The sequence below is a fragment of the Arabidopsis lyrata genome (assembly GCF_000004255.2).
Source record: "Arabidopsis lyrata subsp. lyrata unplaced genomic scaffold ARALYscaffold_4, whole genome shotgun sequence".
Taxonomy (NCBI): domain Eukaryota; kingdom Viridiplantae; phylum Streptophyta; class Magnoliopsida; order Brassicales; family Brassicaceae; genus Arabidopsis; species Arabidopsis lyrata.
In genome coordinates, this window is record NW_003302552.1 from 15,736,451 (window position 1) to 15,763,961 (window position 27,511).

Genomic DNA, 27,511 nt, shown 5'->3' on the forward strand with positions numbered 1-27,511 from the left:
TTCATTATTACAACATTTTTTATAAAAAAAAGTCACCAAGAAAAAAAAACCTTTTTTACTCATTTCTGATTGTCTTCCTCAGAATCCCTAGAACACACACTGATTAACGAATCAAAGATCGATTTGGGGATCAAAGCAGTGATCGATCGAGGAAGAAGATGACGGAGGCGATGATAAGGAAGAAGCCAGGAATGGCGAGTGTGAAGGATATGCCGTTGCTTCAGGATGGTCCACCACCGGGTGGATTCGCGCCGGTCCGATATGCTCGCCGGATCTCCAACACGGGTCCAAGCGCCATGGCTATTTTCCTTACCGTTTCCGGTGCTTTTGCTTGGGGCATGTACCAAGTCGGTCAGGGCAACAAAATCCGCAGGTAATTAGAAAATGAGATGTCTCACATTTCACTATTTTTTCTCTATCGATTTTCCTGGAATTTTAGATTCTCTGTTGTGAAATTTTGAGTAATCTGGGATTTAAATTTGTCTAGTTAGTCTGAAATTGGGTACTAATAACCCATTTTTTATCTAATTAACGATCTCTTGAGTTGTGATGAAGAAAGCAATCAAATTGCTAGATGAGATACTACTAGTTACTTGGATTTTGGTTTTTAGGTGGTCACATTTGTGAGTTATTAGCTTGATTAGGGTCGATTTGGAGTATTTTACAACTAATAAGACAACGCAGTGTTATCTTTCTTGGTGTGTTTGTATGTAACATTCTCTAATAGTCTTCTATTGTTAGACTCTCAATTGCAGAATGATGACACAAGTGTCAAAATGAGCACAATTTATCAATTTTAATTAAGATTGATGTGATGATAGGGCGCTGAAGGAAGAGAAATATGCTGCCCGTAGAGCGATTCTACCGATTCTTCAAGCTGAAGAAGATGAAAGGTAGAGAAAAACTAAAGAAGTTCTGTTTGCTTGTGTGGTACAAACTCTAACATTGAATCTCCATGTGTTGATTGTAAATTAGGTTTGTGTCTGAGTGGAAGAAGTATCTAGAATACGAGGCGGATGTGATGAAGGATGTTCCTGGATGGAAAGTCGGTGAAAACGTGTACAATTCTGGTCGTTGGATGCCTCCAGCTACTGGAGAGCTTCGTCCTGATGTCTGGTAAAATATCAATGGCTCCTTTTGATGATGATGAATGAATGTTTGTTTAAGCATTTTAGAATCTTGATGTTTGTTGTCTCTTTTTCCATCGTATAATAAGAGAAATGATACATACACAGTTCATGTATTGGTGGCACTGAGGAACATTTTCTGTTTTTTTTACCTCATTCACATATTTCTGTCAATGACAAAATCAGTTTCGGACACATGTTCATATATTTTGTTTAAACTCTCTAGATCAGCTCTAATCAAACACAGTTGCCAACAAAAGATAAATTGAAATGTAAAAGAATACGTTAAATTAAATGCATGGAAAGCCACATCATCCTTTCAAGAAAAGAAGCTCAACCACATTTCACAGTTATTTCTTCCATGGAGAGGGCTTATCTCTTTGATTTTCACATCACAAACACTAATCAATCCTCTCTTTTTTACCTCTTTTCATATAAGTTTTATATAAATAGTGAGAGTCAAAAGTGTGAAATACAACGACGGTGGCGACTAGCCACAGTTTTGATCTGTTGCATAGTTTCTTCTTTCCAGCTAGTGGCAATATCATGAGCTACACTCATTGCATCGAAGGATGCACCTGAGAGTCCTCTTCCGGTGAACCCCACCGCATACAACCCGGCCTTCCCTTTCCACCCTTTTGGAAATGGGTTTTTCTCTATCCCAACCTCTGCCAAGTCGTTTTCCTGCATATCAATAAACCAACCACCAAACAACGTCTTAGTATTTATCAAACTTCCCTTAGCTATCAATACCGGTATTATGGTCCTATAAAATGTTATCTTTTGAGACAAAATCTGAAAATGATAATCGTTTTGTCTACCTTAAGCCATGAAGGGACATTACTTCTGTAACCAGTGGCAAGAATGACTGAATCAATCTGCAGAGCTCGACCATCCACGAGTTCGACCTTTCCCAGACCAAACTTAGCTATTCCCGGGACGATTTTGATCTTTCCCGATTTGATTCTTGAAAAGGCCCCGATGTCTAGTACGGGAGTTTTACCTACGGTGTTTTTCAGCTCTAACGGTCCCATTTCAGGCCTCTTAAGCCCGTACTTATCGGTGTTCCCCAGAAGTAACCTTGTGAGAACGAGCAGAGTCTTGTCCACAAGCCAAACCGGCATCCATTTCATCATTGTTACACCTAACTCGAACGTTGACTTCCCAAGAATCTCTATCGGTAATACATGAACCTGATCGATCAGATAAAACAAACAAGGAAAAACAGAATATTACTATCAGATGCTCTGTTTTAGAACAGAGGAACTACTAAGAATCAGGTGCTCTGTTTTTCGAAACTTGGTGGGTATAATTTACTGATGTTTTACTTACGGAGCTACGAACGACCATTGATGGGCTTGCATCGTGGTTTGATAGATCGAGAGATACTTCCATGCCGGAGTTTCCACATCCGACTACCAGAACTCGGTTTCCGCGGTACCTCTCACCAGATTTGTAATCACCAGCATGAAGAACATCACCACCAAAATCTTCTAAACCCTCAAACTCCGGCACCACTTTCTCAGCATTTTCTCCGGTCGCTACCACGAGCCACCTGCAAATATACTCGAACTCACAATAACCGAGCAGCTCGCTTCTCAAAACAGTCTGGACCCGCCACAGCCCAAACCTCTTGTCATATTTAGCTGACTGAACAGTCTCATTGAACTTTGGGCGGAGATCAAAGTGGGTTGCGTACGACTCAAGGTACTCAATAAACTGGTACTTGGTTGGATACTCCGGGAAATCTTCCGGAAAGGGTAAATTAGGTAGTTGACAGAATTGTTTGGGGAGATGAAGCTTGAGACGATCATAGGTTCTGTTTTGCCACAGAGAAGCTATGCAGTTAGCTCGCTCGAGGATTATAAACGGAACTTCTTGGCGTTTCAGGTCGGCCGCGACAGCTAGGCCTGATGGGCCAGCACCGACGATGACCGGCCCGTTCACCCAGATGCAACGACGGGAGAAAATGTCCTCAGGCTGAAGCATACTTGAGATGTTGACACAACTTGTGTTATTGTTATCACACATCTTACTGGGAGCTTTTTAGTGTTATTTATACTCACTTTTAGGGCAAGAAAATATGTAATGATGATTGATGGGGATTTGGTTTGGATTGAGGAGGGTTTATATAGAGAAGACTTTTATGCAATTTGGAATTTTGTTTTTGGAAAATTATTTCTCAAGATGATTAATTGATTATTTTAGTCCATTTAATTTAACTTCTAAATGTTCAAATGATTGGCTTGCAGCGGCATTTATTAAATTATTAATGAATGCTATATATAAAGATATCAACACCAGAATGTGTACATATACCGGATTATAAGAATAAAATTGACACTTATAGAAAAGTGTTTGCCTAAATTATAGTATTACATTGTGGCTAGTGACTTGTGTTTAAACCATTGTTGTGTCCTAACGCTTTGTGTTAAATTCGACCAAAACATGTATCCTAATTATTTGTGTTAGAATTGGCGTTGTGTCACCATTCGAATGCAGCAAACCCACATATTATATGTTATTAAGAAAATAATTTCTAGAACCATACAACAATATAAATGGTTGAACTAGCTACCAGCATTTCAGTTTAATAAAGATTTCACTTGACATGATTTGTACATCACTAAATTGTTGTACAATTCTCTAATCCAGTCTTTAAGAAAAAAGACAGGGTCATAAAAGGGTCCATTAGCCTTTCTATTGTTTTTTCATGAAAACGACCTCTCTTATGAGTCCAATCAAACCTAAAACCGAGGGTTTTAATCGCAACGTGTTACGTCGGAAGAAGAACATCAATATATACATCATAGTAAAGTTTTTTTTGGTTGAATACCAAAGTTAAACATATATTTTTTGTGATAAGTTAATCTTATAGATTTGGAATGTTTTAAGAAGATCTACATCGATCAATGCACAAACCAAATCTAGGGTTAGATACGCATAACATGAGGCTGAAAGGGAAATGTGAAATATATTCATGTGCTGGAGTGTAAAATTTGGTTTTTCATGTTTAATTAAATTAATTTGGTCAATTCTTTTTTTTTCCCTGTTGTTGTTGAAATCAGTCAATTCCTCTTTTAATGCAATTATGAAATGTCAGTGCATATTGATACAATAATTCTAAATAATAATTCCTCATGCTATTATTGTTTTCATATCTCTAATGTTTAATTAGCACTTTTCATCTCTAATTTAGATCATCCGATGTATTTGTATTTGAAAGATGGTTCTTATTTCATGGCATTTTTATTACAAGACTAACCACATGCTTCTTATAGTTATAGGAAAAACATAAGGAAATTAACGGATCATCAATTTTAATTAATAACAACAACATTTTTTAGGTTGAGAAGGAGACACAGTATGACAATCTCCTGCCGGGTACCCCGATGATAGGCAGTCCAGATTGCATTTATAATCATCATATGAAGGCGTACATGTATTAAAGCATTCGAGGCCATTTATCGTTGCTTTGATCTCTGCACATATATACACAATTAATCTAGCTATAATATATAACCACAACATGCCAAATTACATTTTCAAACTTTCCTATTCTTCTCAAAAATCTCCATTTTTTTAATATCGCTTCTGAAAATCTATATGATCAAAGATAGTTAACTAGTGTATGGTTGCAATAATTGTTATATATAAAAAGTACATGATGCCATAGCGTTTTGGGGCGATGAAACAACCAATATGACTACAAGAGAAAAAGTCACTAAGATTTTTGTAAAACCCATTATATTCTTCTTCTTCTTTTTGTTTGAAGTCTATAGGAGAAAAATGGTCTGCAATTTTTTAGATGTTGAATAAGCCCTATTTTATAGAACTATTAATCTTGGAATTGAACACATAAATCCCAAACAATCTCATTATACCACTCTTTTTCTATTTTCTTTTTGGGTAAAAATAATTTGAATAAACATTAACATAAAAATCTTGGGATTGAACAAGCTATTATTTACTTCCAAAACAATCTCAATACTTTTTCGTTGTTTTAAAACATTTATCGTCTTGGTATAATAAGTTAAGATATCTCATTTAGTTTTAGTAGTAAATCATCAAGAACCTTTTGAATCAAGTAGTACAATGATTCAAAAGGTTCTCATCACAATTAGCCTTTCATACTTGTTAATAATATATATATACTCCATATATATAAACATTTCTTTGTATATTTTGTGTAAAAATAATAGGGCCTATGTCTGTGTGAAAAATATGCATTGGAATCCACACAGAAAAGTGACATGGCCCCCAATCGGAGTTTTATTTGCATACCCAAATTGATTAGGGTTAATTAGAATTAATATTTTTGTTTATTCTAATCATCGTTGTATTTTAAAACAACTTGTTATCATGCATCTAGATCTATCTAGTAATATAAATCGATAACTAACTTTTGAGTTTTGCCCGTAGAAATTAAATAACAAACCACAAACGCCCCATGATGAATGAACAACATAACTAATCTGTTTAATTTCTTTACTTTATCTCTGTTTTTCTTTTATATCCTTCATAACTTCTTAGGATTCACAGATTCAGCACGGATATTATAATTCTCTCCAATCTGGCAATCTATGATATATGATTCACATCGATAATATCGAATCGTGTTGTGTAAGAAACTAATCATCATGATTTATTCAGGAAACCTCGATCGAGAGAGTGATATATGTAGTGGAGTTGAATCGGGCAAAGATTTTTCTCACCAAAATCTAGAGGGCATTTTAAAGTTTAATATAAGGAAAATGTGTACATAGATGCATGCATATGACGTGCCTGGCCTTTATAATAGTTTTATAAGTTTCATAGATGAACTTTAGATTTAGTTGATAATTATGAATTTCATGGCTCCTGGGATAAAGAGATTATTTATCCTATCGATGAGTACGTATAGTTCTATTTTCATTTATGAAGTAATAAAATTAAACTAAAAGCCACTAACATTGAGTAGACAAAGCCACTAAAACAACCTAGCTAGATGTAAAAAAATTATCGCATACTTGAGAGTCGTTTATACTTTATAGTGGTAAAACTTGTGATCATTATGCGTTCTATATATCTATACAACTTACAATATACAATTTCAAGGGAAAAAAAAAACCTTTTATAAGAAAACTAATACAGTCGTAATTTGAATCCAGTTAAACATAATTTGGATTCAGTTACAAAGGTTATCTGCTAAAAGCTATATAGGTATTATTTCGTTTTTATTTGAATAGAAATGTAATAGTACTCGTAAATGCAGTCGATAATTTTGACTATTGGCATGAAACGACCAAACCATTTATCATCATAAACACATTCTCAGACAAATATATTGCTCAAATCACGTGGTAGGAATATCAAATATGCATACCTACATAGATTAATTATAGCCAATCATTGAACACATTATAGCGTTTGAAATGAACGATTATATACTATACTTTAATTTAAACCAAAACAACAATAACAACAATCAGGAAAAAGAAAAAAGAACAATTTTGTTCGTTCAAATTAGTGCAGTTTTTGCTGTGAATCTCATGAGCCACGAGTTCCGGGCCCCCGGAACCATACTTAACCTTCTAAACATTTTCATCTTTTAACAAAAACAGAGAAACAAACAGTAAAATGAATATTATACTAGGTGCCAAAAGGATTAATTATTGGCTGCTAATATTTGTATATATGGCCATTATTATTGTTTTATTTTTCTGACAAATAATCTATCAGATTCTGCTATAGTCAGCTTCTCTTAATCAGGTATCTTTGAATTTTTTGCTTAAAGAAATCTAGTTGATTAAGAAAGCCAAACCCCATGTTACTATTTTCAGTTTAGCTCATTAGTAGCAACCTGATTATATATGCACTGGTATGACACAATATTTTCTTTATATCTCTACTAATTTTATGCTTCGAATATCAGATGGGTAACATGAAAATATTCCAAAACTAGCATATCTCTCCATTCCTCTATGTGTGTTACGGCTTGTTTGACCAACATATTATTGAATAGTAGCAAATTAGTTAGCATTTGAAGGCTAATAGTACTGTACACTCAAAATATATTTTAAGCGTGAAATTAAGGACCAAAGTCACCATAAGATAATATAGTTTTACATTAACAAGAAACAGATAATATAGTTTTTATTCATTTGTGACGTCGGCTTAACTTTGAGGGAAATCAAAATCAAAAGAAAAAAACACTTGGTTCACAATATTTGTTAGGAAAAAATCATTGCAGAAACACATTTATAGATATGCGTGTATATATTATAGAATGAAGAAAAGGGACAAAACAAATAGAAGATGATAAATGCAAACAAACCTCCATAACTGTAATAACTAAAAGAGTATGGGAAGACCATGTGATCAGATTCACATGTTTCTCCTCATCCTCCTCAGTGTCACACTCAGACTCAGACTCAGACTCATCAGGTGTTTTCACCATGGGTAAACTAACTTAACTATAACCCCATTCCATCAATATTCATTTTCCTTCAAAAACTATAATTAGAAATAGGGTATTCTCTAAGTTAGCATTTTTCAAAAAATATCACAACTTTTTAAAATACTTTAAATTACAGCAATCATTTTAAAGGTCTAAAACTACAATAAACATGTGGTTGATGCGTCAAATGATATTATACTACTGTCATTGATGCGACACTATCTAGGTTCAAACATGTATAATGCATGTTACTGACACCAAAAAAGGATGTTCGATACTTGTCAATTTACTACCTTTTTCCATTTCATTTTGACTGATGTATTAAACTTTAGTTTTAGGAAAATGCAACAAGACCATCCAAACTTGAACAATATCGCAAGGCCAATTATGAATCTCTGACCCAATAAGGGACTAAAGTTACAAAACTGATTTCTAATCTTTGTTCTACATAGAGAAGTTTCTTGCCTTACAAGTAAGATAGTGGCTGGCTTTAACATTACCACCACCCTGAAGATAATTAACGTATACGAATCAAATCAAAACATGCCCTATTAAAGCCTAGACGACGAAATCGATCAAGATACTACAAATCGTAAAACTGTGCAAGGGATTACTGTACAATCTCAGTCCTTCAGAAAGTGGAAATTCGGATTATCAGCGAGTTCCACAGCTGGTTTTACATTGGTAAAGTCTTTTTCTTGCATAGAGTTGGAGATTTCATCGGCTGCAAAGGGGATGCTGAGTTTCACAAAGACAATATTCAAGAGGTTATGGTGATGATGTTTGAACCATTCAGAGAAATTTACGCGATATTCTGAGATTTTCAATACCTGGAATCATTGTCTAACAAGAACGAACGACTGTCTTCGTCTTCATCTGTAATTAGAAGTTTCAAGTTGGAAATCACCTGCACACACCGAAATATGAAGCCAATGTGAGATTGGTAAAATGTATATTGGTTTATTTGAGAAATGTTCAGAGTAAACATACGTCTGGAGATACATTCTGATCCTCGTGATCATCAATTTTGCAGAGGATACATATTCTATACAATTGCTGAGTACTAAGAGCCTGAAAGATTAAAGAGAGATAAAAAGATCATAAGACGGTTAATATAACAAATCCCCTAAGCATTTTCCAGGCATGTTTTATTATATTTAAATACGATTTTTAGATCAGAGAAGCAGAGAGTAGTTACCGGGCAGAGGTTAGTCGTAAGATCATCATATGTAATTGTGGACTTCTGTTCTGTAACCTGGAAGAGGATTACGATGAAACAATCAGGAACAAGAAAGAAGCAAGAGTGTTGTGATGTTCATTTAAGTTGTTGTTATTTGGTTCATAAGAAACAGACCAAGAGCACTAAGGCTTGTCTTGTGTGTTTGAGTTCATCCCATGAAGATCCTACAAACTGCATTCAGGAGAACTTAATTGACAAGTGAAATCAAGCGATAGAAACCGTTTGGTTACTACAATCATTTAAAACAACTGAACTTACTTACCTCTTCAGTTGCCTGGCTACACCAAGACTCTAGTTCATTTAGCCAGACATTCATCTTCTTGCCCATGATGAATGTGCAGCATTCACGTTGCAGAAGGCTGCATTAGTTAGATTACAGCTTTAAGGTTATTGGCTGATGGTGGGTTAGGTGATTTTCACTCCGTTAAAGGTTGATGGGGGAATGTAAATAGTTTACCTGTTAAAGAGTTGAACGTTGACGTCTTGGAATGTTTGGCTGAAAATCTTCTGAGCAAGAAACAGAGGAACCTGAAAGAAGAAGTTTGTCAGAGTAGAAATCTCGAAGTAAACAGAAGCAAACACAATCTTTAATCCTCGAATACAGAGAAAAGTTCTTACGTAATTTTTCTTCAATGTGCTGAGAAGCCGATTTAAAAGATCTATGACGTCTTGCCAAGTTTTCGTGGGTGAATTCTCTTCAGATGGTTTTGCCAGTGAATTCTCTGTGGATGGCTTTGCCTGTGGATTCACTTCGGAAAGCTTTTCCTGTGGATTCTCTTCGGATAGCTTAGCCCGTGAGTTCTCTTCAGATGGCTTTGCTGGTGAATTATCTTCAGATGGCTTTGCTGGTGACTTATCTTCAGACAGCTTTGCTGGTGAATTATCTTCAGATGGCTTTGCTGATGAATTCTGTTCAGACAGCTTTGCCGGTGGATTCTCTTCAGATGGATTTTCTGGTGAATTCTGTTCAGATAACTCAGCTGATAAAGTCTCTGCAGAGGACTCATGTGATGATTCTTTCAGTCCCTGATCCATTAGTTGAGTACTAATAAGTGAGATGATCTTATCTTGCAGATATCATGATCTTAAAATTTTAATTAATTTTGAAGGGAACCATAAATAGTTCTACCTGAATGCAGGACGAAAGCACTGGGGCGAGTTCTCTCTTCACATTCTCTTGAAATATTCCATATATAGTTTCAATGTAGGCTGTAAGCTGCTGCTTGAAAAGTAAAGCAGGATATCGAGCATCTACTTGTTGCACTACATCACCTGAAAGGCTGGCCGAGGAAGTTGAACGGAAACCCTAAAACATATGGAAGTCATATTAGAGGAAATCCCACAAGACACAGAAACCCTTAAGTTAAAGCTTTATGGCCATTAGTATGCTTAAGGTATTCTTAGAGTCTATAAACAGGATTTTGTTACCTGTGTCATCCTCCCAAAAAAAGAAGTTGGCTGAGGAGGTTTCTTCGGACTTGCACCGGTTGTACTATGAGATTTCAAGCTTCTTTGAAGCAAGAACAGCAGTGTAGATGTGTTTGTTAGCCAATAAGCCAAATTGTTATCATCTTCTGGGTTCTGAAAGTATGTCAACGTATATCATGATGAAACGATATCTAAACCTTCAGGTTTCATATTGTCAGATAATCTGAGAAGTATATTTCAAGACATGATATTTCCATTGATTCTTTGACTATAAATACTATAAAAGCGATTACAATTTCCAGGTTACCTCTATAGCAGAACCAAAAACAGGAACAATACGGTCAAAGACACTGGTTTTCTCTGCTTCGAATAATTTCCAGTGTATGAGACATTTGTAAATAGTAAATGCTGCAACAGGCTTTCCGTGGCTGAAACCGACATTTTTCGAAACACATTTGAGAAGGACGTCAACAAATTCCTGCATCATAACAGCATAACATTAGTAATTAACCAATGCATATAAGTATCACAGTACTGTGACTGATGAATTCGTTCGGCACATACATGGGGTTGTTGTTCAATCTGAGATCGCCTAAAAGACATTGTCCCAAACCTTCTTGATGGTATAGGAGCAAATGATTCCTGTATGAAAGAGATTTCTATTATAAAGCTCTAGTAACAAAAACTTGCGAAGATGATTAAGTGTAAACAAGAACAGTTCATCTAGTTCTCACTTACATGACGTCCGTTCTCCACTGGCTGCAAGAGGTACGTGAAAAGGAAGAGGTCAAGAATTTTCTTGAAAAAATAATCTATATAAAGAATATGAGAAATTGCATAGAGGATATTTACCGGTGGTCTTGTAAATGACATCTGAGGTGACATTTTCCGGGAAGCTGAATTAGATAGCACTTGCTTCCTAAGAATTTTGTCTTCTGTTTCCATGTCAGAGACCTTTTCCTCGAGCCTAAAAGATAAGAGTAAATAAGTAATGCATACGTAGTTACTGTTGAAAATGCAAACATATATAGCAAAGAAAAGATTTAAAGATTGAAACTTTAGAGAGATAGAGAATGCAAATCGATAACCTTTGCATGGATGTTTTTAACTCGATTAGTTTTGTCTCTGTGTCTAAAACCTGCTTAAGCCTCTCTTCACAAAGTCTACTTGCTTCCTCATACTTCTTCTCTGTTTCATCTATTTTCTTTTCCAACAAATCTACCAGATCCTGTAGAATTTCCACAAATTAAGACAGACATAACCCACAAACTTTTAATGGAGAAGAATAGATGTTGTGGAAAACTAACGTATAAATCTTTGTTTTCGGCAGCAAGCTTGTTGGTCATTTCATCATCAATCAAAAACTCTTCTGCTAATCTCTCTTCTTCGAGCATGTGTGGTCCTTCCTTTTGCTCGTTTGATGATTCATTCCCATCGTTTTCATTATTTTCATTCTCTAATGAACTCACAAGTGCCTGAGAAATGTCATACATCAGATCAATGAGAAAAGCAAACATGAAAACACTAAAAGGAGCAGGAGTAGAGCTACATCGCTAAAACTTTACCTTGAGACGTTCATTCTCTGCTGCAAGATTACTCAACATCTCATAATCAGATGTAGCACTCTCTTTCAACTGATCTGAGATGTTTGAGCTTGTTACGTAATGCTTTCCGTCTAATGCGTCTATTTTCTTCTCCAATGTAGTGACCAATGCCTACGAAATGTTTTGCTTGATAAGATATCAATTATTGAGAGAAAACATTGAAATCTCAAATGAACCTCTTTTGCCACGAATCTGGATCGTCTATCATAAATCAATATCAAGAAATCCTACCTTCAATTTTTGATTTTCAGCTTCAAGTTTGATAATTACACCTTGATCAATTGCAGGAACCTCCTGTTTTACCCACTCTTCACTTAGCTTACCTGTTTCTTCATATTTAGTCTCGGATTCATCAATTTTCCTTTGCAATGAGCTCACCAAATCCTTAGAAGTTAGAAGAAAAATGAATAAGACAGAGAAACCACGATCATATATTTGAATATTTATGACCTTACCTTGAGCTGTTCATTTTCTGCAGCAAGATCATTTGTCATCTCCAACTCCTTAGCAAGTTCTTCAAATTCTAGTTGCATGTCTTGTAAAGCAGACTGCAACTTTAAAATCTCCTCACTTTTGGTTACTTGAGTTTCCCCTAGCTGAAGTTTCATATCATTTAAAGCTGACCGCAACTCTTCGACTTCTTGAGTTTTGGCTTCCTCAAGCTCCATCTGCATCAGTAGGCAGATCAGATGCCTCACACAGAAAAGGGAAACAGCAACAAAAGATCTAGTATTGCAAGTTATGTGAGATGTGTACCCTCATTTCTTTCTCAAGCTCTAAGCATGAAATGAGTTCTTCCACTTCCTTTTCTAGCTTAGTTTTAGCGTCTTGAAGGGCTCCTGTTTCCTTAGCAGCCTGGAAGACAAAGATATCTTAGGAAATCTTAGGAAATCTCAGAAAACATAAGAATCAGTGAATTTGAACATAAAACTGACTATAGATCATCAACTTGAGCTCTCAAAAGAGAACCTTGAAAGATACAAAAATACTGAGAGAAAATTGCAATCCACAAGTATACAATTTTTCAAGATCTTGATGACAATCATGTTGAAGATTCATGTACATCTCATAGAAGGTAGGATCATATAAATTAGGTTTAGAGAAAGTAAGAGCTTCTATTGTTAGCTAAGAAAGAATGTCACCATTTTAAGCTTCCGCAATTCTCGGTGTGCAACTTTCGCTCTCCAGCCACATTGAGTGGTAATAGCTGCTTTTCTCGTTCTCAAATACCGCAGTCGACACAAACATCTTCTGATTTGACTCTGAGGAATCAATAACTTACATGTTATTGATACACAAAAAAAATCAAGTATTTGACATCTTTAAGATAAGAAAAAGGGAGAGATCTTTATCATCAATATGAGGTTTTAAACTTGCTTGAATAATGATTGCCGCTTTTCTCTTCGTCCTGTATTGAACTTCAACTCGAGCAGCCATTGCACGCAACCCAGTCTGAATAGAAATAGCTGAAACACACAACTTTTTAAAGGCTGTCTGACATATATATGTCCGTGCCTGCTTCTGAATTCTCACAGAAGCAGCTTCTCTTCTCGTGGCCTTAAATTGAACGCGTGCAATATGTCCTGCAATCAGTTGGGAGAAGCCTTGTAAGACATGAGACTATATTTGACGCCAATAATCTACCCGATGAGCAATCACATAGAACATGTATTACCTCTACAAAAGGCTTGGATTTCAGTTGAAGCAGACTGCAACAGCAGATATTTTTTGCGAGACTGATACGTAAGGACTTTCCTCTGTATAATCCTTGCTGAATGCCCAAGAACTTCCGCTCGGTGAGCATCCAGTTCTGCCATCTGACCTGCCCTAAGAAACACCTTTGTCTTCCCTATCTGTGATTTAAAAATTTTAATGAATCTTGTGCAGTGTAACCATGTAACATATCCGAAGTGGCATTGCCAGTACCATTTGTATGTCTTTTTTTGGAAATCACAAATCCAGGAACTGTGAGATAAATATATGGAAACGCACCTGAAAACCTTTAAGGTCCACTCTTGCTAGAAGCTTTTTGCAAGCATCAACTTCATCAAAGCTTTAGAATATAAAGGCCAGAGAGAAAAGGGTTTATATCAGTCTAAAACCTTAACGTCTATTTAGCATTAGGCTAAGAATTTAACTGCAAAATAAGTATTGGAGAATCTACCTTCTCTCCGTTGCCTCTGGGGCCAAAATTCGGAACCTGGTTAAAAATTCATTGAAAGGCTTTCTAGTGGGATATCCAGCACAACTAATCCTAATGGCTTCCATGACCCCCTGAGGTTAGAAAAGTATGTTTCACAACATCATGTAAAGACCGAAAAATTGTCGCAGTTGCAAAAATGACAGTATATAGTTCTCTGAAACATTACGCTTACCCCACACCTAAGTTGATGCAGAACATTAACGTTCTCAAATATTTCTGGCTTAAGAACGTTATTTGGCTTAACACAACGTATGTAGTGTGGCTCTGTGGTGTTCAACGTCTCGAGCAGAGATTGTAGTTGTTGCTGTAATTTATTACATGGTGAGAATCACGGGCAAAAAAAAATATATGTAGAATTTAATGAATTTAATATCATTGTTAGACCTTGAATTGAGAGCCTATTGATGAGAACTTTGATGATTTGGAAGACTCCTCTCGCGATTTTGGGAACAACGATGAGACAAAGGAACAATCTGAAGAGTTCATGAGAGATTGATGTTCTCCAACAACATAATCTTTGTTCTTGTCTAAAAACAGTTCAGTCTGATAAGTGACCTGAAATTGAACATGAATACAGTCATTACACCGAATTTACATTTTGCCATTACTTCAAGACAAACATTTTAAGCACACACTCCTGTGGAAATTAAATCACTAACATCACCAGCATAATGGCAGATGGTAAAGTCTGTACGAGCCAATTTCGGCTTGGTAAAACGCTTGTGGCTACCAAATGTCTGGTATAGCTTTTCTGCCAGTGTATCATGTGTTGATCTTGGGAACATACTGTAGAGGCATACACAAACTCAGCCACTTATTGAAGAGGTATAAAAGAAATCAATGAAGAAAGAACATGACGCTTTGGTACATTACCAAGCCTCATCGAGAAGAGCAATGATTCCACCAGGTTTCTGACATTTAACAATTCTGTATTAGGTACTAGAAATCAATAAATATGTATGAAACTGGAACTGCTATAAAAGGTAATAAAGGTTCCAACACCACTCATTGTGGTACTACTTACCTTTTCTATAAGGTCAAGGACATCTTGATTATCAATGAACTCTATGTAACTCCAATCAATCTCTTCTTTAGTATATTCTTCTTGCTCCATCTTAAACACATGCTGTATAAGAGAGGAACGTATGAATGAATATGGTAAGCATAAAATTAGATCCATCAAGAATCAAAACTATGAAAAGAACATCAGTCTCCAACCTGATTGAAATGCTGCTGCAGCTTCTCGTTTGTCAGGTTTATACAAAACTGTTCAAAACTGCAAAAATGTGAAAAGAGAAAGACAACGTTGTAATTGTAACACATGCATTAGAACTGCTATCAATTGAACCACATAACAGCTAGGAACAATCAATAATGAGAATATTAATAATATTGTCCCAAACCAGAAAAAAATCTCTAGCTAAGTAACTAAAACTTAAGAAATCCAATAGTAAACCATCTGCTCAGTGTTTGAAGAAGACTAAATCAGAGAGCATATAGACAGCCATGCAGGAAGCAGTATAGGGGGTTAATAAATCAACTCGCAAAAGGAATTTGAACATTTTGGTAGCGTACCGGTTAAGCACCTGTTTGTCTTGAAACTCTCGAATCCATAAATATCCAGGACTCCAATTATGTACTTAGAACTTGGGTCTTGGCCAATGGAATTATTGATCTTAGTCACAAGCCTGGGAGCAATAAATTTGTAAGCTTTCAAAAAATATATATCCCAAGATTGATAATAAGCCCTTCGGAAAGAGTCCAATATTGTTACCCTACCAATCAAACAATTTAGAATAGACAATCTTGGCAAGAGCATCTCTGCTTAGTGCTGCACTACCGGGATCAAGAGGCTTTGTAATGCTTTCACCACGAGTCACCATCACCCTATTGCACAAGGAGTTCTCTAGAGCTTTCTCATCACACCTACCAAAATAGAGCAATCAGGGTTCTACCTCCCCTAGACAAGAAACTTGTTATCCGAGAACACATAATAGTGAAGCAAATACATGAAGAGTTCTGCAGCCACTTTTAGATGGAACCGGGATTTATCGTCCTTAGGTTCTGCAGCATCTGATTCTTCGCTCTTTCCAAACTCGATGTTTCCTAGATGAAGGATAGCAGCAACTACCCGAAAGATTGCATCCTGCAAAAGTAAAATGTAAGAAGAATTATCGTCATTACTGATCATGTCAATGAAAAAACAGAAAGTACCTGTTCTTCAGGACTAATCCCAACAACGTCCATAGCTTTCCTCGTAGCTAGGTATTCTTTGGAATCATCAAGTGCATCCAATGCATGGCAATTCGATTGATTTAAGTAGTGAAATGTGCTTGGTTTCCCTAACTTATACCGCTCAGTTTCCTGAAATTTCAGAACAGAAGCTAGTTTTCTGAGTATGAATCTCATATATGGTCAAGCACTGTACATACAGAGCCTTCATATGTTCGACCTGATGTACCCATACAAGGGACCATGTTTACCTGTTCTGGCGCAGCGCAAAGCATGTAAAAGCAATGATAGTTTCTTTCAGGATCAGAAACTTGACAAACTCGTGACCTCTCCAGCAAATATGTTCTAATAGCAGCTCCTGAGATTCTTCCCATATGATTGAACTGAATCTCCACAAATTTACCAAAACGACTGCAATATGAGATTTGCCTATATATGTCAAGTTTTGACTTCAAAAAAATACATAAACTGGAAAAATCAAGAAATGTGAATGACATTCTACCTTGAATTATTGTTTCTGACGGTTTTTGCATTACCAAAAGCTTCTAGAACTGGATTTGACTGCATAACAGGAACATAATACGAGAAGAATAAGAAGATATCTACAGAGAGAAATTCAGTGAGTCTGTCTTTAGTAAGAATGTGATGTATTGTAAACAGTCTATCTACCTCCAAAACTTGCTGTTCGACAGATCGTCCTTCACTCTCAGCTTTTCCACCCATGTATGCAAGATATTGCATGAGCATCTTTGTGCTCTCTGTCTTCCCAGCACCACTTTCTCCACTCACCAAGATCGCCTGGCTTACTCCCTCGTTGATCATTTTTCTAAATTTATATTCTTGATGATTGTGAGGCCCAAACAAATGGTAGTGGGACATTAGTTAAAGTTATATAGTCGCAACAGAAGATTACCTGTATGCAGAATCAGCAACTGCAAAAGGATGTGGGCTTAACTCGCCAAAATCTGTGCCCTTATATTGCTCCATTATCTCATTTCCATATAGGTGGGGTAATCTTTTAAAGGGATTCACAGCTATCAGTATATTCCCTGTGTATGTCTGTAACCACCAAGATCAAATTAGCTTGCTACACACAACAGAAAACCCATATTGATAATATAGCTATAATTGTGCAGAAAAATTAAGATCATAAGAATGAAAAGAGTTAACGAAAGAAGTCATTTCCGGCAAAAGAATGGTAGAAATCTAGTGAAAGAATTCATAAGTGGGTGAAATGAAAGAAGGAAAACTGACAAGGGTTACATGCTGAAGCGTACATATATTTCATTTGCATTGTATCTGGCTTTTAGATTGAGAAGAACCCCTGGTTCATGCAAATAGGCAAGCTTTGTCATGTCGTCCACACCAAGTTCAGGAAACTCAGGATCCTTGGGGTGGACAGCATTAACCTTTGCCACAACCTACAAACAAATGAATCACAAATATGAGCAATTTATGCTCACTAGTCACACTACCCATCTTCATGTACCTGAGGAACTAACACATTGTCTCGTTGCTTTGGAGAAAAGGGACTAACCGTCTTGGTTTGGCAATTAACTTTGATCTCTTGACCGTTAGCTTCCACAACTTCTCCATCTAGCCAGGCTTCATCTGAATCTTCCACCCAGACATGCGACCCCACAGTTACCTTTATGGTAGCAGCCTGATCAAAGTAATGTATAATAGAAGAGGAAAAGAAACAAAAAATCCTATGTCAAGCTCCATTAGCTGTTTTTTTATAACGAAATCAGCAAAAAAAAAAAGCTTTCTTCCTCTTATACACTTATAAGTAAACATTTCAACCAAACTAAAGGAGCTTCAAACGAATTTCATATATCGCACAAGGAAACTGAAAGAACACGGAGAAATCGCAATGCAGATTGGAGAAGAGAGACTCGTACCATAATCACGGCCAAATCTGGTCTGATTTTCCTAGAAACAATCCCGAATGAAGATTTCCAACGGGAGAAACATTATAAAAAATCCCTGAGAACCCAATCAGATGGTGTTTCCACACCATGGATCCAAACGCTAAATCAGACAAAAATAGTTCACCAACGCTTCTCTCTATACTAGCTTCAAAATCTCTGATCGACGTTAAATTAAGGCTACATTCACGTTTTGCGGACGAAATTTCTAATTTCTCCGACGATAACAGAGACCTTAAACCCTTCCGGCTTTTCCCTTTTCAATATTTCCCAGGAAAGCTGGAGATTCTCGCAGAACGTAAGAATTTTTTCGCGTTTTCCCTCGGAATTTTCTCTTCTGGTTTTCGTTTTTTTTCCCTTGTTTGATGCTTCATCTCTCTCTCCCTGGTTTCTGGACAAAGGAAGAGAGCAGAGAATCCACGTAGGCGTGTCACGTCACGTCAGAGTCAGACATTTAACTTTGTGATACCTAAACTACCCCTGTACTTAAACCGGATTTCAATTCGAACATTCTCCTGGACCAATCCGGTTTACGGTATTCGATTCTAATGGAGGAGATGATGACAACGTGGCGCAATTTGAGTGTGTCTATACATGGACCAGAATATTTTCTTCACTCTTCTGGCTTCGCCAGACGCTAATGGCGGATAGAGGAGCTCTTTTGTTACCGCGAGCTTCTATCATTCTTAGTTTCTCAAACCTCCATGTCTGGCAATTCCAAAACCCTAGATCTTATCTTCTCTCTCGTTCTCATCTTCTCTGTTTCTCTTCTTCACGCTCTAGAGTAGCTTCGGCGGAGATAATTCAGCTAAATCGACGGAGATTCAGCTATAAAATATGCGCCGCCGCGGATGACGGTAGGGGATACCGTTTGACGGAAAGGGGGAAAAGGGGGAAGAAACGGCGGGAGCTTTGGGAGGAACTCTTTGAAGATAATGTTGAAGACGACGATGACGATGTTGGTGGTGGTAATTTTGACCTGTGGAAGATTTTAGAGGAAATTGTAGATAATGTCTGGATTTTAAAGGTAATTTAGTTTCGATAAGTTTCATTTTTTTTTTAATTATGCATTTTAAGTCTTAATTATGAAATTAGCCTGACAAAAGAAAATGCCTTGCTGGTTTAAATTGGGAATCTACTACTGTTAATTGAAAATGCGGATTGATTAAAGTATCAAAATTGGTCCTTGGCTAATAATGGTTATGGAGATCAGTGAACATTGTTGTGCAGTGAATCTGAGCTAGTTTTGATTTCTAATGAGATGGATACTTGAGAATGTTCATATAGTACATGTAAATAAACACTAGATTAGTGTCTTTCTGTTCAAAAGTTGAGAAAAAATGTCTTGTTGATCTGTAGCTGCATTATATTTGCAACACTAGATTATGCTCTCTTATTGTTGGTGTGGATCTTTATTGTGTTTAGGCATTCAGATCGTATGGATATCTCCTGCCGTTCATCATCTTATCGCTTTTCTTCAGCACCGGACCCAAAGCCTTCCTCGTGTCACTATCCGTAGCCATCGTGCCATCATTGTTGTTTTACGCATTCCAGAAGTTGATTGGTTGGGATAAACGCAGAAAAACATCTATAGCAAATCAATTCGGGATAGAGGAAGAAGAAGAAGAAGTGGAGAGAAGAAGTAGCAGGATTCGATACAGCCCATCAACCGTTAGAAACAATGTCAATGGCCGCGGAGTTAACCGTAGTTCAGCTGGATTGGCTTCTAAGTTTGGTGGGTGGGACGAGTTAGACGGGCTAGGTACCATTCCCGAACAGCGAACAAGCGAACCGAAGAAGAAACCATTAACGAAGAGGAAGAGAGTAAGAAGAGAAAAAGCAGCAGAACCATTGTTGTTGAGATTATTGGTGTCCTTGTTTCCTTTCTTAAGCACTTAAACATGCTTAAGTGAAAAAGAAAAACAAAGAACATTTCGGTAAACCGAAAACAAAACCAAGTTGTTCAATCAAACCGAACCGAAATCAGTTAAAAATAGAGAATAATTAAGAACCGTTTAAAAAGCGAATGTGCCTCAATTTCAGTTTCAGCATTACCATTTCTTTCTTTTTCCATGACTTTCCTCTTATCAAGAACATTTATTTCTCTCACTCTCAGACCTTCTTGTTCGATTTCCATGGCGAATTTAACGACGAGCGCTAAAGCTCGCCTGAGAGGCGTTGTATTCGATATGGACGGAACCCTAACTGTTCCGGTCATCGATTTCGCCGCAATGTATAGAGCTGTTCTTGGTGAAGATGCCTACAAGCGAATCAAAGCAGAGAGTCCTAGTGGGATTGATATTCTGCATCATATAGAGTCGTGGAGCCCTGATAAACAGCAGAGAGCGTATGACATCATTGCTGATTATGAGAAACAGGGAATAGATAAGCTCCAAATCATGCCTGGTACGGATTCATCTGCTTGATTTTTGTTTGTTTGTGATGAGGAAGTGTTAGATTTGCGTTTTTCTTCTGTTAATCTATCGTAAAAGAAATTGAGAATTTCGTAGAATTAACAGTTGAGAAAAGATTGCAATTTCATGGCTGAAAGAGAAAATGAACATTTTTGTGTAAAGTGAAGACTTTTTGGTTTAATGGAGGTTTGACTTTTGGTTTACTAAATCGGATGCTTATTTTGTCTTAGATCCCCACATCACGATTTGAGATCTTTCATTGACTTTTTGCTGTTGAACATAAGTTAAGAGTTCTATAAGATGATTTAGCAGTTGAAAATCTACAAGTAGTACGGTGGTTCATTTATGTTGGTTTAATTCTCTTCTGATATGTGATCATTTATGTTGCAGGTGCTGCTCAACTATGTGGCTTTCTTGATTCCAAAAAGATCAAGTCGGTGGTTTTCAGATACTTCTGTCTATGAATTTTATTTATTTTTTGTCCTGATATCCATGCTCGATGTTAAGAAGATTACCAACTCTTGTTACATTTTGTATAAAATTTGTAGGAGAGGGCTAATTACACGCAATGTTCAGAAGGCAATCGACATCTTCCACCAACGTTTTGAGGTAAGAATGTTGAAACTCTTAGTCAAAAAATAGAATTGAAGACAGTTTGACAAATCTGTCTAACCGGCTCCCTGATCGGTTTTGCTGGGTCATTTTGTTTATTAGAGAGAAGAAATCTAAGGCAGTTCCTTACAATTATTTTTCATTGTATAGGTTATCTTTTCACCAGCACTAGGTAGAGAGTTTCGTCCATATAAACCAAACCCAGACCCGCTGTTGCATATATGTTCTACATGGGACATCCAACCTAATGAAGTTATGATGGTTGGTGACAGCTTAAAAGATGATGTGAGTGACAGACATGATGACAAACCTTCTCGGGTGACCCTTTCTGCATAGCAAATCGATAAGCAATGCCAAAAGAAGGTCCGCGTTCAAGCCCATGAAAGAAGCTTAAACACTTGACCTTCTCATGCCATTGCTTAAACATTTTCTATGTGGAAAGGATGCTCCCGGACTATGTTTCTTACATCTTGACTGAAGGTTACAACTGGTAATAGATCTTTCTTTACTCGATTCTGCAGATAGCATGTGGGAAACGAGCTGGAGCCTTCACTTGCTTGCTAGATGAAACCGGAAGGTATGGACCAGACGATTTTTCTGTTTCTGGTCTGCAACCTGATTTTAAGGTTGATTCCTTGTCCAAAATTCAGATCCTATTGGAGACGAATTTCGACCTGAACCCATAGTTTTTCCAAGTTCCTCATCATGTAGTTTCAGTGACCAAAAATAGTTTCCTACTGAACACAGTATCTGTTCAGGATAGCCATAAATGTCAAACAACATAATTCTATTCACTGGCTATCTTAAGTTGCACAATTGTGTTCCTGCACTGTCGTCTAACGAACATCTGTGTGGGGGCAAACATTGTTGTTTGTTAAATCCAAAATTTCAATTTGTTTTATATCATCTCTAATCTCTGAATGACTGAATCTGTTTCTTAGTAAGTCTTCCAACAATGATACATCTAGTGTGAATTTGAAATGTGATCTTGCTAAGGGGAAAAGACTTCTCAATCGCTAGTACTGTTTTTACAAGGAACCAAAGAACGCATATATATCTTCGAGAAGGTCCCAGTGGGGTCTTTTTGCTTCCCTAGCGTCTGGTTAGCACAGTCAGATCATGGCATATGTCTTTGTCGAATGATACAAACAAAACATTTATATTTGATGGTGATCTAATGCCATATTCCCAGAATAATGGCGATAACGAATAAGATCAACAAGGTAAAGTTGCCTCCGGGAAGAACCCATGACCTGCAAAATCAGAAGGTTTTGGTTTCATATGAATCCCAAAGATAGTTCAAGTGAAGAAACAGAGGACTACAGAAATATGTTTGGTGTTGTAGGGTGAAGTTACCTGAGCTTGTTTCTGGACTGTTGAATATAAGCCATTGCAGGAGGCAGGACACCAAAGAGGAAACAGTTTGCATAAACACCAGCAAAATCCAGAGCTCTCGAGAACGTTGAGGGAAAGAATGTTGCAATTAGAGCTGGAACTCCAAGGACAAATAGCATCACTACTGCTTCAAACCCATCACGAGCTCTTGGTGGTTCACTGTATGAGGCTCTCCCATTAGTTCTCTTATTACCCTCTTTCGATGAGAAACTTACAGACCCAAGTCTTCCATTTCCATTTGATTTCTTAGACACAAGCTTCCATGTATCGAGGAGCTGTTTCGGGAAGCTAACAGCGTATCCGATTAAACTGGTAGCTAAGGCTGAGAAAGCAAAGCCTTGAACAGCAGATAAAGCAGAAGGGTTCACAGATAGAAGAAGAGAGATTGGGTCAATGGATGAAGAAGGTACAGCAGGCACAGTGATTTTTGCAAGCCCCAAAACAATTAGATTCCAAGACAACACCATAGCCAATGGCACAACACCGCCTACAAGAATGGCTCTCCGAGCATCTGAAACCGAATCCCCTGCGAGATTGCATATGAAAGGAGTGATGACATGAAACCCTAGTGTCAGTACCATAACAGGAACCGCGGGTAAAACCGTCGAGACTTTCCAACATGATTGACCAAATGAGGCTAACACATTGGACCTAGCCACAGATAAACCAATGGCCACAAGTGAAGTTATAGAGAAGAGCATGAGGAAGCAGAGACCCCTGTTGGTGAAATCAATGGCATCGAAAGGGAAAAACCCAATCAAGACTCCAGAAACTAGAGGAAATATAGCATTGGCCAAGAGTGGATTCATGTAAGGAAACCATTGAGACACAATGGAGCCAATACCCGAGACACAAGCAACCATCAAAGAGAAACTCAGTGAAGCATACACAAAAGCCACAAAAACTCCAAATTTATTCCCAAAGGATTTAGTTGCAAGCCCTGTGAAGCTAACCTCAGCTGCATTGTCTTCTTCCATAGCAGCAAAGCTGAGCTCAGCCACGAGAAGAATAGAGGAAATGACGTAAACCCAAGAACAAAGTAAAGCAATGGTCGATGGGATTGAACCAGATCTGATAGTTGCAGCTGGGAGGCCGAGCATTCCGGGACCAACGGCGGTTCCGATGATCAAACTAACGGCAGCCCAGAAACTCTTTTGCTTCTTCGTTTCATGTGTAATCTCCAAATCATCGATTTTCTGTAAAGTCTCCGACTTTTCATCGTCGACGAACTCAGAAGAAACGGTAGTTGAGTGAGGTTCGTCGTAGTCTCTGCATTTGACAACGAAAGCTGAGTAAAGAGAGCCATTCTGCGAAATGGGTTTCCGGTAATCTTTGGTAAAGTGGTTTGGAGGCGAACTCCGAATATGACGACAGTCGGAAAACTTGGGAAAACTCCGGCGAGAAGAGAGTGTACGAAGAAGGACATTTTGGGGAAAAGGAATGGATTTTGAAAGTGTGGGCGTTGCTGCAATGGGATCTAGAGAATGTTGGCGAAAAGGAAGAGCCATTGATGCAATGTGTGAGATTCTCTGTCAAGTGGACCTGATTTGATTTTGTTGGTATCAAATTTTTGGAATCTTATTAAAGACTGTTTTGTGAAGATACCTATTTTACTCTTAAGGGCTTTTTCTAATAAACCAGACATGAGGGATTGGTCTAACCAAAAGGATTGGATTGGTTTAGAAACATTTCAAAGTTACAATATCTATCTAGCTATGCCTTTGATTGGAGTGGTCTAATCATTGGATTGATTACCATTTGTCCCACTAGACACAACCTAAAACCCAACTATTAACCAACCTTCATGTAAATAAAATATATTTTGTCAATCAATAATGAGTTGCACAAAACAGAGAATAAAACACTTGATTTCTAAATCAAAGAATGTCGGTAAACGACAAGACTTTAGAAGCAGCAGCAGCAGATTTGGCCTTGTCTTTGTTCAGTTCCGGTTGTTTGCTAAACCTATCTAAACAAACCGGAATTACAAAATAAAATAGCTATACTGAGTGATTGAACCGAAATTAAGAAAATACCAGATGGATAATAGAGTTTCATGTCACATGCAGTCAGTGGCGGACCCAGAAATAAATTTTACCCGGGTCAATACTTTAAAAAAAAATTATTTCATAAGCAAATAAAAAAAGAGTATATAAACTGCTGTTATTTTTAAATTTTTAAAAGTATATAAGACAAAAAGATATGCATTTAAGTTAAAATGGAAAAAAAAAAGACTAAAATGTCATTTGGGATGCTTGAACCCAGGTTTAGGTGTGTCAACAACTTAGAAAATACCAACTATGCTGTTGGAACTTTTGTTGCTTATAAACACTAAAATATATTTGATTAATTTACCAGGTCAGGTGACCCACATTTCTTGTAAGTGGGTCCGCTCCTGCATGCAGCAATTGTTTCTTTAAGATCGCAGGAGTTTCTTAAGAAAAAGGAAGAGAGATATTGAAACCTTAAGTTTACTAAAAAGGAAAAATATAAAACTAAAAATAGATACAAAATGAGATGTGTGTTGTTGTTTTAAAATTATGATTTGTAAGCGCATGTCATTCTCCAAAATCTCGCTTTTGAGGGTTGGGAGAGAGTAGAAGAGAAATATCAAATTTCCCTTCAAAAAAACCCTCTCAAGTTTTTTCTTGGATGTCACATGTTTCATGTGGAACAAGGCAGTTCTGTTTTTAAGTAAAAGTCATGGCGACAGATTCGTTCATCAAGTTAAATCCAATTTCCATTAACCGTCCCCGCTTCAACCTCAGAGAGTTTGCTGGCATAAGTCCTAAAAGCATCTCTTCTTTGTGCTGCATTAGCCCAAGAATGATATCTTGCAACCATTTCAGCCCGAGAACATTGATCTCCGGCGAGAATGATATCATATTGTTTCCCAAGAAAAAGATCCCCGCGTTTGTCCGATGTCAGGTTAGGTCAAAATTATCTGAAATTTTATATGTTCATTGATATATAGAAATAATAAATAGTTTTCTTGAATTGTTCAATCCAGACAAGTCTTGGGATTGGAAGGAACCAAAAATGGTGGGAGAAGGAACTGCAACCGAACATGAAGTCGGTGACATCACCGGAAGATCTTGTCGGTTCTTTACGTAACGCCGGAGATAAACTTTTCGTTGTGGATTTCTTCTCACCTAGCTGTGGTGGCTGCAAAGCTCTTCATCCCAAGGTGAACTGGTCTAAATCATCTCTAAAGAATTAACCGGAAACAGTTTTTTTATTCGAAAGACCTAAAAAAACTCTTTACCGAATTAAGCATTACCTATTTGTAGACGATTTGAACTAGATAGTAGCTAGATGTTATTATAGGATTGTTACTTTAGATATAGGAAAACTAGATTGAATTTCAAATCCTGGATTTTATATATTCATCGTAGATGTGACTTGGATATATATATTTTCAGATATGTAAAATTGCAGAGAAGAATCCGGAAGTAGAGTTTCTACAAGTGAATTATGAAGACCATAGAAGTTTATGTCAAAGTCTTAACGTTCATGTTCTTCCCTTCTTCCGCTTCTACCGCGGTTCCTCAGGCCGCGTTTGCAGCTTCAGTTGTACTAATGCCACGGTATGTACGATTCTATTCGTTTTTTTCTTCCGGCGTTCTTGTATTTTACATTTGTGATTTTCAAAAAAGGAACACGCAAACATAAAAGTTGCATAAGTCAAAACCTAACTCATTAACTAAACATGAATTTCACGTTTTTTTTTTTTTTTTGCAGATAAAGAAATTCAAGGAGGCATTAGAGAAGCATGGGAGGGAGCAATGTAGCATTGGAGAAACAAAGGGGCTTGAGGAGAAAGAACTTGTCGCCATGGCTGCAAATAAAGACCTATCGTTCGATTATAAATCCAAATCGATTGGAAATAGCCAAGAGCAAAAAGAAAAAGATATATTTCTCCCAAAATCTCCAACTTCGAATAAACAAAAAGAAGTAGAACATTCTCTACTAGTTAGTTCTGCATGAATGGTCTAGCGTTGTTGTTTTATTTGCGTAAGAGACACAATCTAGAGTAGTCGTCTGCATATGTGTAATAATGTAATGCAGGTTCATTTGGGGAAGGAATTACCATTGTGTTAAAGTTTGTTGTTTATGTAAATGAAGATAGACTCGTATGTATAATATTTTATCAGCGTGTAATCTCATTATTAATAATAAAACTAATGTATGTTGTCATGTTATTGGAAAGAAAAGAGTAGCGTAACACTAACACATGGCCAATTTATACGTGTCGAATTTACATGACATTGTGAGATGTGATATTTCAGACAAAGTTAAATAATTCACAATCGAATCAGCCAGATTCATAGTTTCGAGGAGTTTATGTAAGAATGGGACCCCACTCGTATCTTAAGAAAACAAAGACCTCCGTGAAGTGGGTCCCTTGAAAACAAAGTTAACGAACACAATAATCTAAGAAACTCATTGGTATTTATTTAAATTATTGATCATTCTTCTAGAATTTTCTCTATTAAAATCATACTAGGATCGGACCCGCGGTCCACCGCGGGAAAATATTAATTTACATACGTTGATTTTAATATTGTGCGTGTTTTTAGTAGAACGAATCGTGTAGTGTACTTATAAATATTCCTAATAACAAATTGTAAAGAAAATATTAAATTGTTTATAATTAAACCAATCATATTAATTATGATTTACAAAATGGAATTTTATGTTTTAGAATTCAAAAATTAGACGAATCATGGGAATGAAAGCAGTCAAAATAGGTCAAAAACCGCGGGTCGAGCCCAAATCATCTCACTATAGGGCAGATTTGGGCTAGGATTTGGGAAAATATATTAAATCCGCAAATAAGAGGGCCACATGGATTGATTCGCAGTGGGTCATCGGTTTTCGTCCACGGG

The 27,511-nt window shown here is 37.0% G+C and overlaps 7 protein-coding genes across 8 annotated transcripts; 4 read left to right on the plus strand and 3 right to left on the minus strand.

The window, feature by feature from the left end:
- The first annotated feature begins 29 nt into the window (after window positions 1-29).
- On the plus strand, window positions 30-1,334 carry LOC9317336 (NADH dehydrogenase [ubiquinone] 1 alpha subcomplex subunit 13-B). Its single transcript, XM_021028396.1, has 3 exons — window positions 30-373; window positions 822-893; window positions 976-1,334. Exons 1-3 carry the CDS (start codon window positions 159-161, stop codon window positions 1,118-1,120), a joined length of 432 nt encoding a protein of 143 aa, XP_020884055.1. The 5' UTR covers window positions 30-158; the 3' UTR covers window positions 1,121-1,334.
- On the minus strand, window positions 1,314-3,990 carry LOC9315508 (probable indole-3-pyruvate monooxygenase YUCCA7). The gene is made up of 3 exons (XM_002881223.2): window positions 2,460-3,990; window positions 1,949-2,320; window positions 1,314-1,811 (listed from the first exon to the last, which is right to left on the minus strand). Exons 1-3 carry the CDS (start codon window positions 3,156-3,158, stop codon window positions 1,587-1,589), a joined length of 1,296 nt encoding a protein of 431 aa, XP_002881269.1. The 5' UTR covers window positions 3,159-3,990; the 3' UTR covers window positions 1,314-1,586.
- A 3,939-nt stretch (window positions 3,991-7,929) lies between these two features.
- Window positions 7,930-18,679, minus strand: LOC9317338 (myosin-10). Of its 2 annotated transcripts, none has more exons than XM_021027611.1 (42): window positions 18,175-18,679; window positions 17,811-17,936; window positions 17,551-17,694; window positions 17,187-17,332; window positions 16,943-17,099; window positions 16,776-16,834; window positions 16,525-16,684; window positions 16,256-16,405; window positions 16,051-16,187; window positions 15,821-15,967; window positions 15,628-15,729; window positions 15,260-15,317; window positions 15,066-15,167; window positions 14,915-14,952; window positions 14,701-14,827; window positions 14,426-14,596; window positions 14,214-14,345; window positions 14,003-14,112; window positions 13,831-13,891; window positions 13,514-13,691; window positions 13,216-13,421; window positions 12,981-13,100; window positions 12,595-12,693; window positions 12,294-12,506; window positions 12,070-12,222; window positions 11,800-11,949; window positions 11,542-11,709; window positions 11,323-11,462; window positions 11,087-11,201; window positions 10,973-10,993; window positions 10,799-10,876; window positions 10,542-10,712; window positions 10,235-10,387; window positions 9,936-10,112; window positions 9,425-9,832; window positions 9,264-9,334; window positions 9,069-9,165; window positions 8,921-8,977; window positions 8,765-8,821; window positions 8,557-8,637; window positions 8,397-8,473; window positions 7,930-8,304 (listed from the first exon to the last, which is right to left on the minus strand). In XM_021027611.1, the coding sequence occupies exons 1-42, from the start codon at window positions 18,175-18,177 to the stop codon at window positions 8,190-8,192; spliced, it is 5,235 nt and encodes a 1,744-aa protein (XP_020883270.1). In that variant the 5' UTR covers window positions 18,178-18,679; the 3' UTR covers window positions 7,930-8,189. The 2 variants fall into 2 exon arrangements, with proteins under 2 accessions (XP_020883270.1, XP_020883271.1); XM_021027612.1 differs by having other exon boundaries at window positions 18,237-18,459.
- Window positions 18,680-18,761: 82 nt separating this feature from the next.
- Window positions 18,762-20,214, plus strand: LOC9317339. The gene is made up of 2 exons (XM_002879395.2): window positions 18,762-19,228; window positions 19,627-20,214. Exons 1-2 carry the CDS (start codon window positions 18,842-18,844, stop codon window positions 20,098-20,100), a joined length of 861 nt encoding a protein of 286 aa, XP_002879441.1. The 5' UTR covers window positions 18,762-18,841; the 3' UTR covers window positions 20,101-20,214.
- LOC9315509 (haloacid dehalogenase-like hydrolase domain-containing protein At2g33255) lies at window positions 20,183-22,133 on the plus strand. Its single transcript, XM_002879396.2, has 5 exons — window positions 20,183-20,607; window positions 21,006-21,048; window positions 21,164-21,224; window positions 21,378-21,512; window positions 21,749-22,133. The coding sequence occupies exons 1-5, from the start codon at window positions 20,274-20,276 to the stop codon at window positions 21,911-21,913; spliced, it is 738 nt and encodes a 245-aa protein (XP_002879442.1). The 5' UTR covers window positions 20,183-20,273; the 3' UTR covers window positions 21,914-22,133.
- Window positions 22,134-22,148: 15 nt separating this feature from the next.
- LOC9315510 (tyrosine-specific transport protein 2) lies at window positions 22,149-24,371 on the minus strand. Its single transcript, XM_021027613.1, has 2 exons — window positions 22,584-24,371; window positions 22,149-22,480 (listed from the first exon to the last, which is right to left on the minus strand). The coding sequence occupies exons 1-2, from the start codon at window positions 24,128-24,130 to the stop codon at window positions 22,402-22,404; spliced, it is 1,626 nt and encodes a 541-aa protein (XP_020883272.1). The 5' UTR covers window positions 24,131-24,371; the 3' UTR covers window positions 22,149-22,401.
- A 745-nt stretch (window positions 24,372-25,116) lies between these two features.
- Window positions 25,117-26,921, plus strand: LOC9317340 (thioredoxin-like 1-3, chloroplastic). Its single transcript, XM_002879397.2, has 4 exons — window positions 25,117-25,550; window positions 25,633-25,809; window positions 26,045-26,209; window positions 26,364-26,921. The coding sequence occupies exons 1-4, from the start codon at window positions 25,326-25,328 to the stop codon at window positions 26,607-26,609; spliced, it is 813 nt and encodes a 270-aa protein (XP_002879443.1). The 5' UTR covers window positions 25,117-25,325; the 3' UTR covers window positions 26,610-26,921.
- The last annotated feature ends 590 nt before the right edge of the window (window positions 26,922-27,511 follow it).

Bases quoted from the DNA above. Each gene is read 5' to 3' on its own strand.
- LOC9317336 (XM_021028396.1), top strand. From the start codon at position 159: ATGACGGAGGCGATGATAAGGAAGAAGCCAGGAATGGCGAGTGTGAAG. The intron at 374-821 runs GTAATTAGAAAA...ATGTGATGATAG, and splicing joins CAGGGCAACAAAATCCGCAG to GGCGCTGAAGGAAGAGAAAT. The intron at 894-975 runs GTAGAGAAAAAC...ATTGTAAATTAG, and splicing joins CAAGCTGAAGAAGATGAAAG to GTTTGTGTCTGAGTGGAAGA.
- LOC9315508 (XM_002881223.2), bottom strand. From the start codon at position 3,158: ATGTGTGATAACAATAACACAAGTTGTGTCAACATCTCAAGTATGCTT. The intron at 2,321-2,459 runs GTAAGTAAAACA...CTGATCGATCAG, and splicing joins CAATGGTCGTTCGTAGCTCC to GTTCATGTATTACCGATAGA. The intron at 1,812-1,948 runs GTAGACAAAACG...ATTGATATGCAG, and splicing joins ATGTCCCTTCATGGCTTAAG to GAAAACGACTTGGCAGAGGT.
- LOC9317338 (XM_021027612.1), bottom strand. From the start codon at position 18,293: ATGGTGTGGAAACACCATCTGATTGGGTTCTCAGGGATTTTTTATAAT. The intron at 16,406-16,524 runs GTAAACATGGTC...CTGAAATTTCAG, and splicing joins TTTGCGCTGCGCCAGAACAG to GAAACTGAGCGGTATAAGTT. The intron at 15,168-15,259 runs GTTGGAGACTGA...TCTCTTATACAG, and splicing joins TGCAGCAGCATTTCAATCAG to CATGTGTTTAAGATGGAGCA.
- LOC9317339 (XM_002879395.2), top strand. From the start codon at position 18,842: ATGGCGGATAGAGGAGCTCTTTTGTTACCGCGAGCTTCTATCATTCTT. The intron at 19,229-19,626 runs GTAATTTAGTTT...TATTGTGTTTAG, and splicing joins ATAATGTCTGGATTTTAAAG to GCATTCAGATCGTATGGATA.
- LOC9315509 (XM_002879396.2), top strand. From the start codon at position 20,274: ATGACTTTCCTCTTATCAAGAACATTTATTTCTCTCACTCTCAGACCT. The intron at 20,608-21,005 runs GTACGGATTCAT...TTTATGTTGCAG, and splicing joins TAAGCTCCAAATCATGCCTG to GTGCTGCTCAACTATGTGGC. The intron at 21,513-21,748 runs GTGAGTGACAGA...TCGATTCTGCAG, and splicing joins GTGACAGCTTAAAAGATGAT to ATAGCATGTGGGAAACGAGC.
- LOC9315510 (XM_021027613.1), bottom strand. From the start codon at position 24,130: ATGGCTCTTCCTTTTCGCCAACATTCTCTAGATCCCATTGCAGCAACG. The intron at 22,481-22,583 runs GTAACTTCACCC...CTGATTTTGCAG, and splicing joins CAGTCCAGAAACAAGCTCAG to GTCATGGGTTCTTCCCGGAG.
- LOC9317340 (XM_002879397.2), top strand. From the start codon at position 25,326: ATGGCGACAGATTCGTTCATCAAGTTAAATCCAATTTCCATTAACCGT. The intron at 25,810-26,044 runs GTGAACTGGTCT...ATATATTTTCAG, and splicing joins GCAAAGCTCTTCATCCCAAG to ATATGTAAAATTGCAGAGAA. The intron at 26,210-26,363 runs GTATGTACGATT...TTTTTTTTGCAG, and splicing joins TCAGTTGTACTAATGCCACG to ATAAAGAAATTCAAGGAGGC.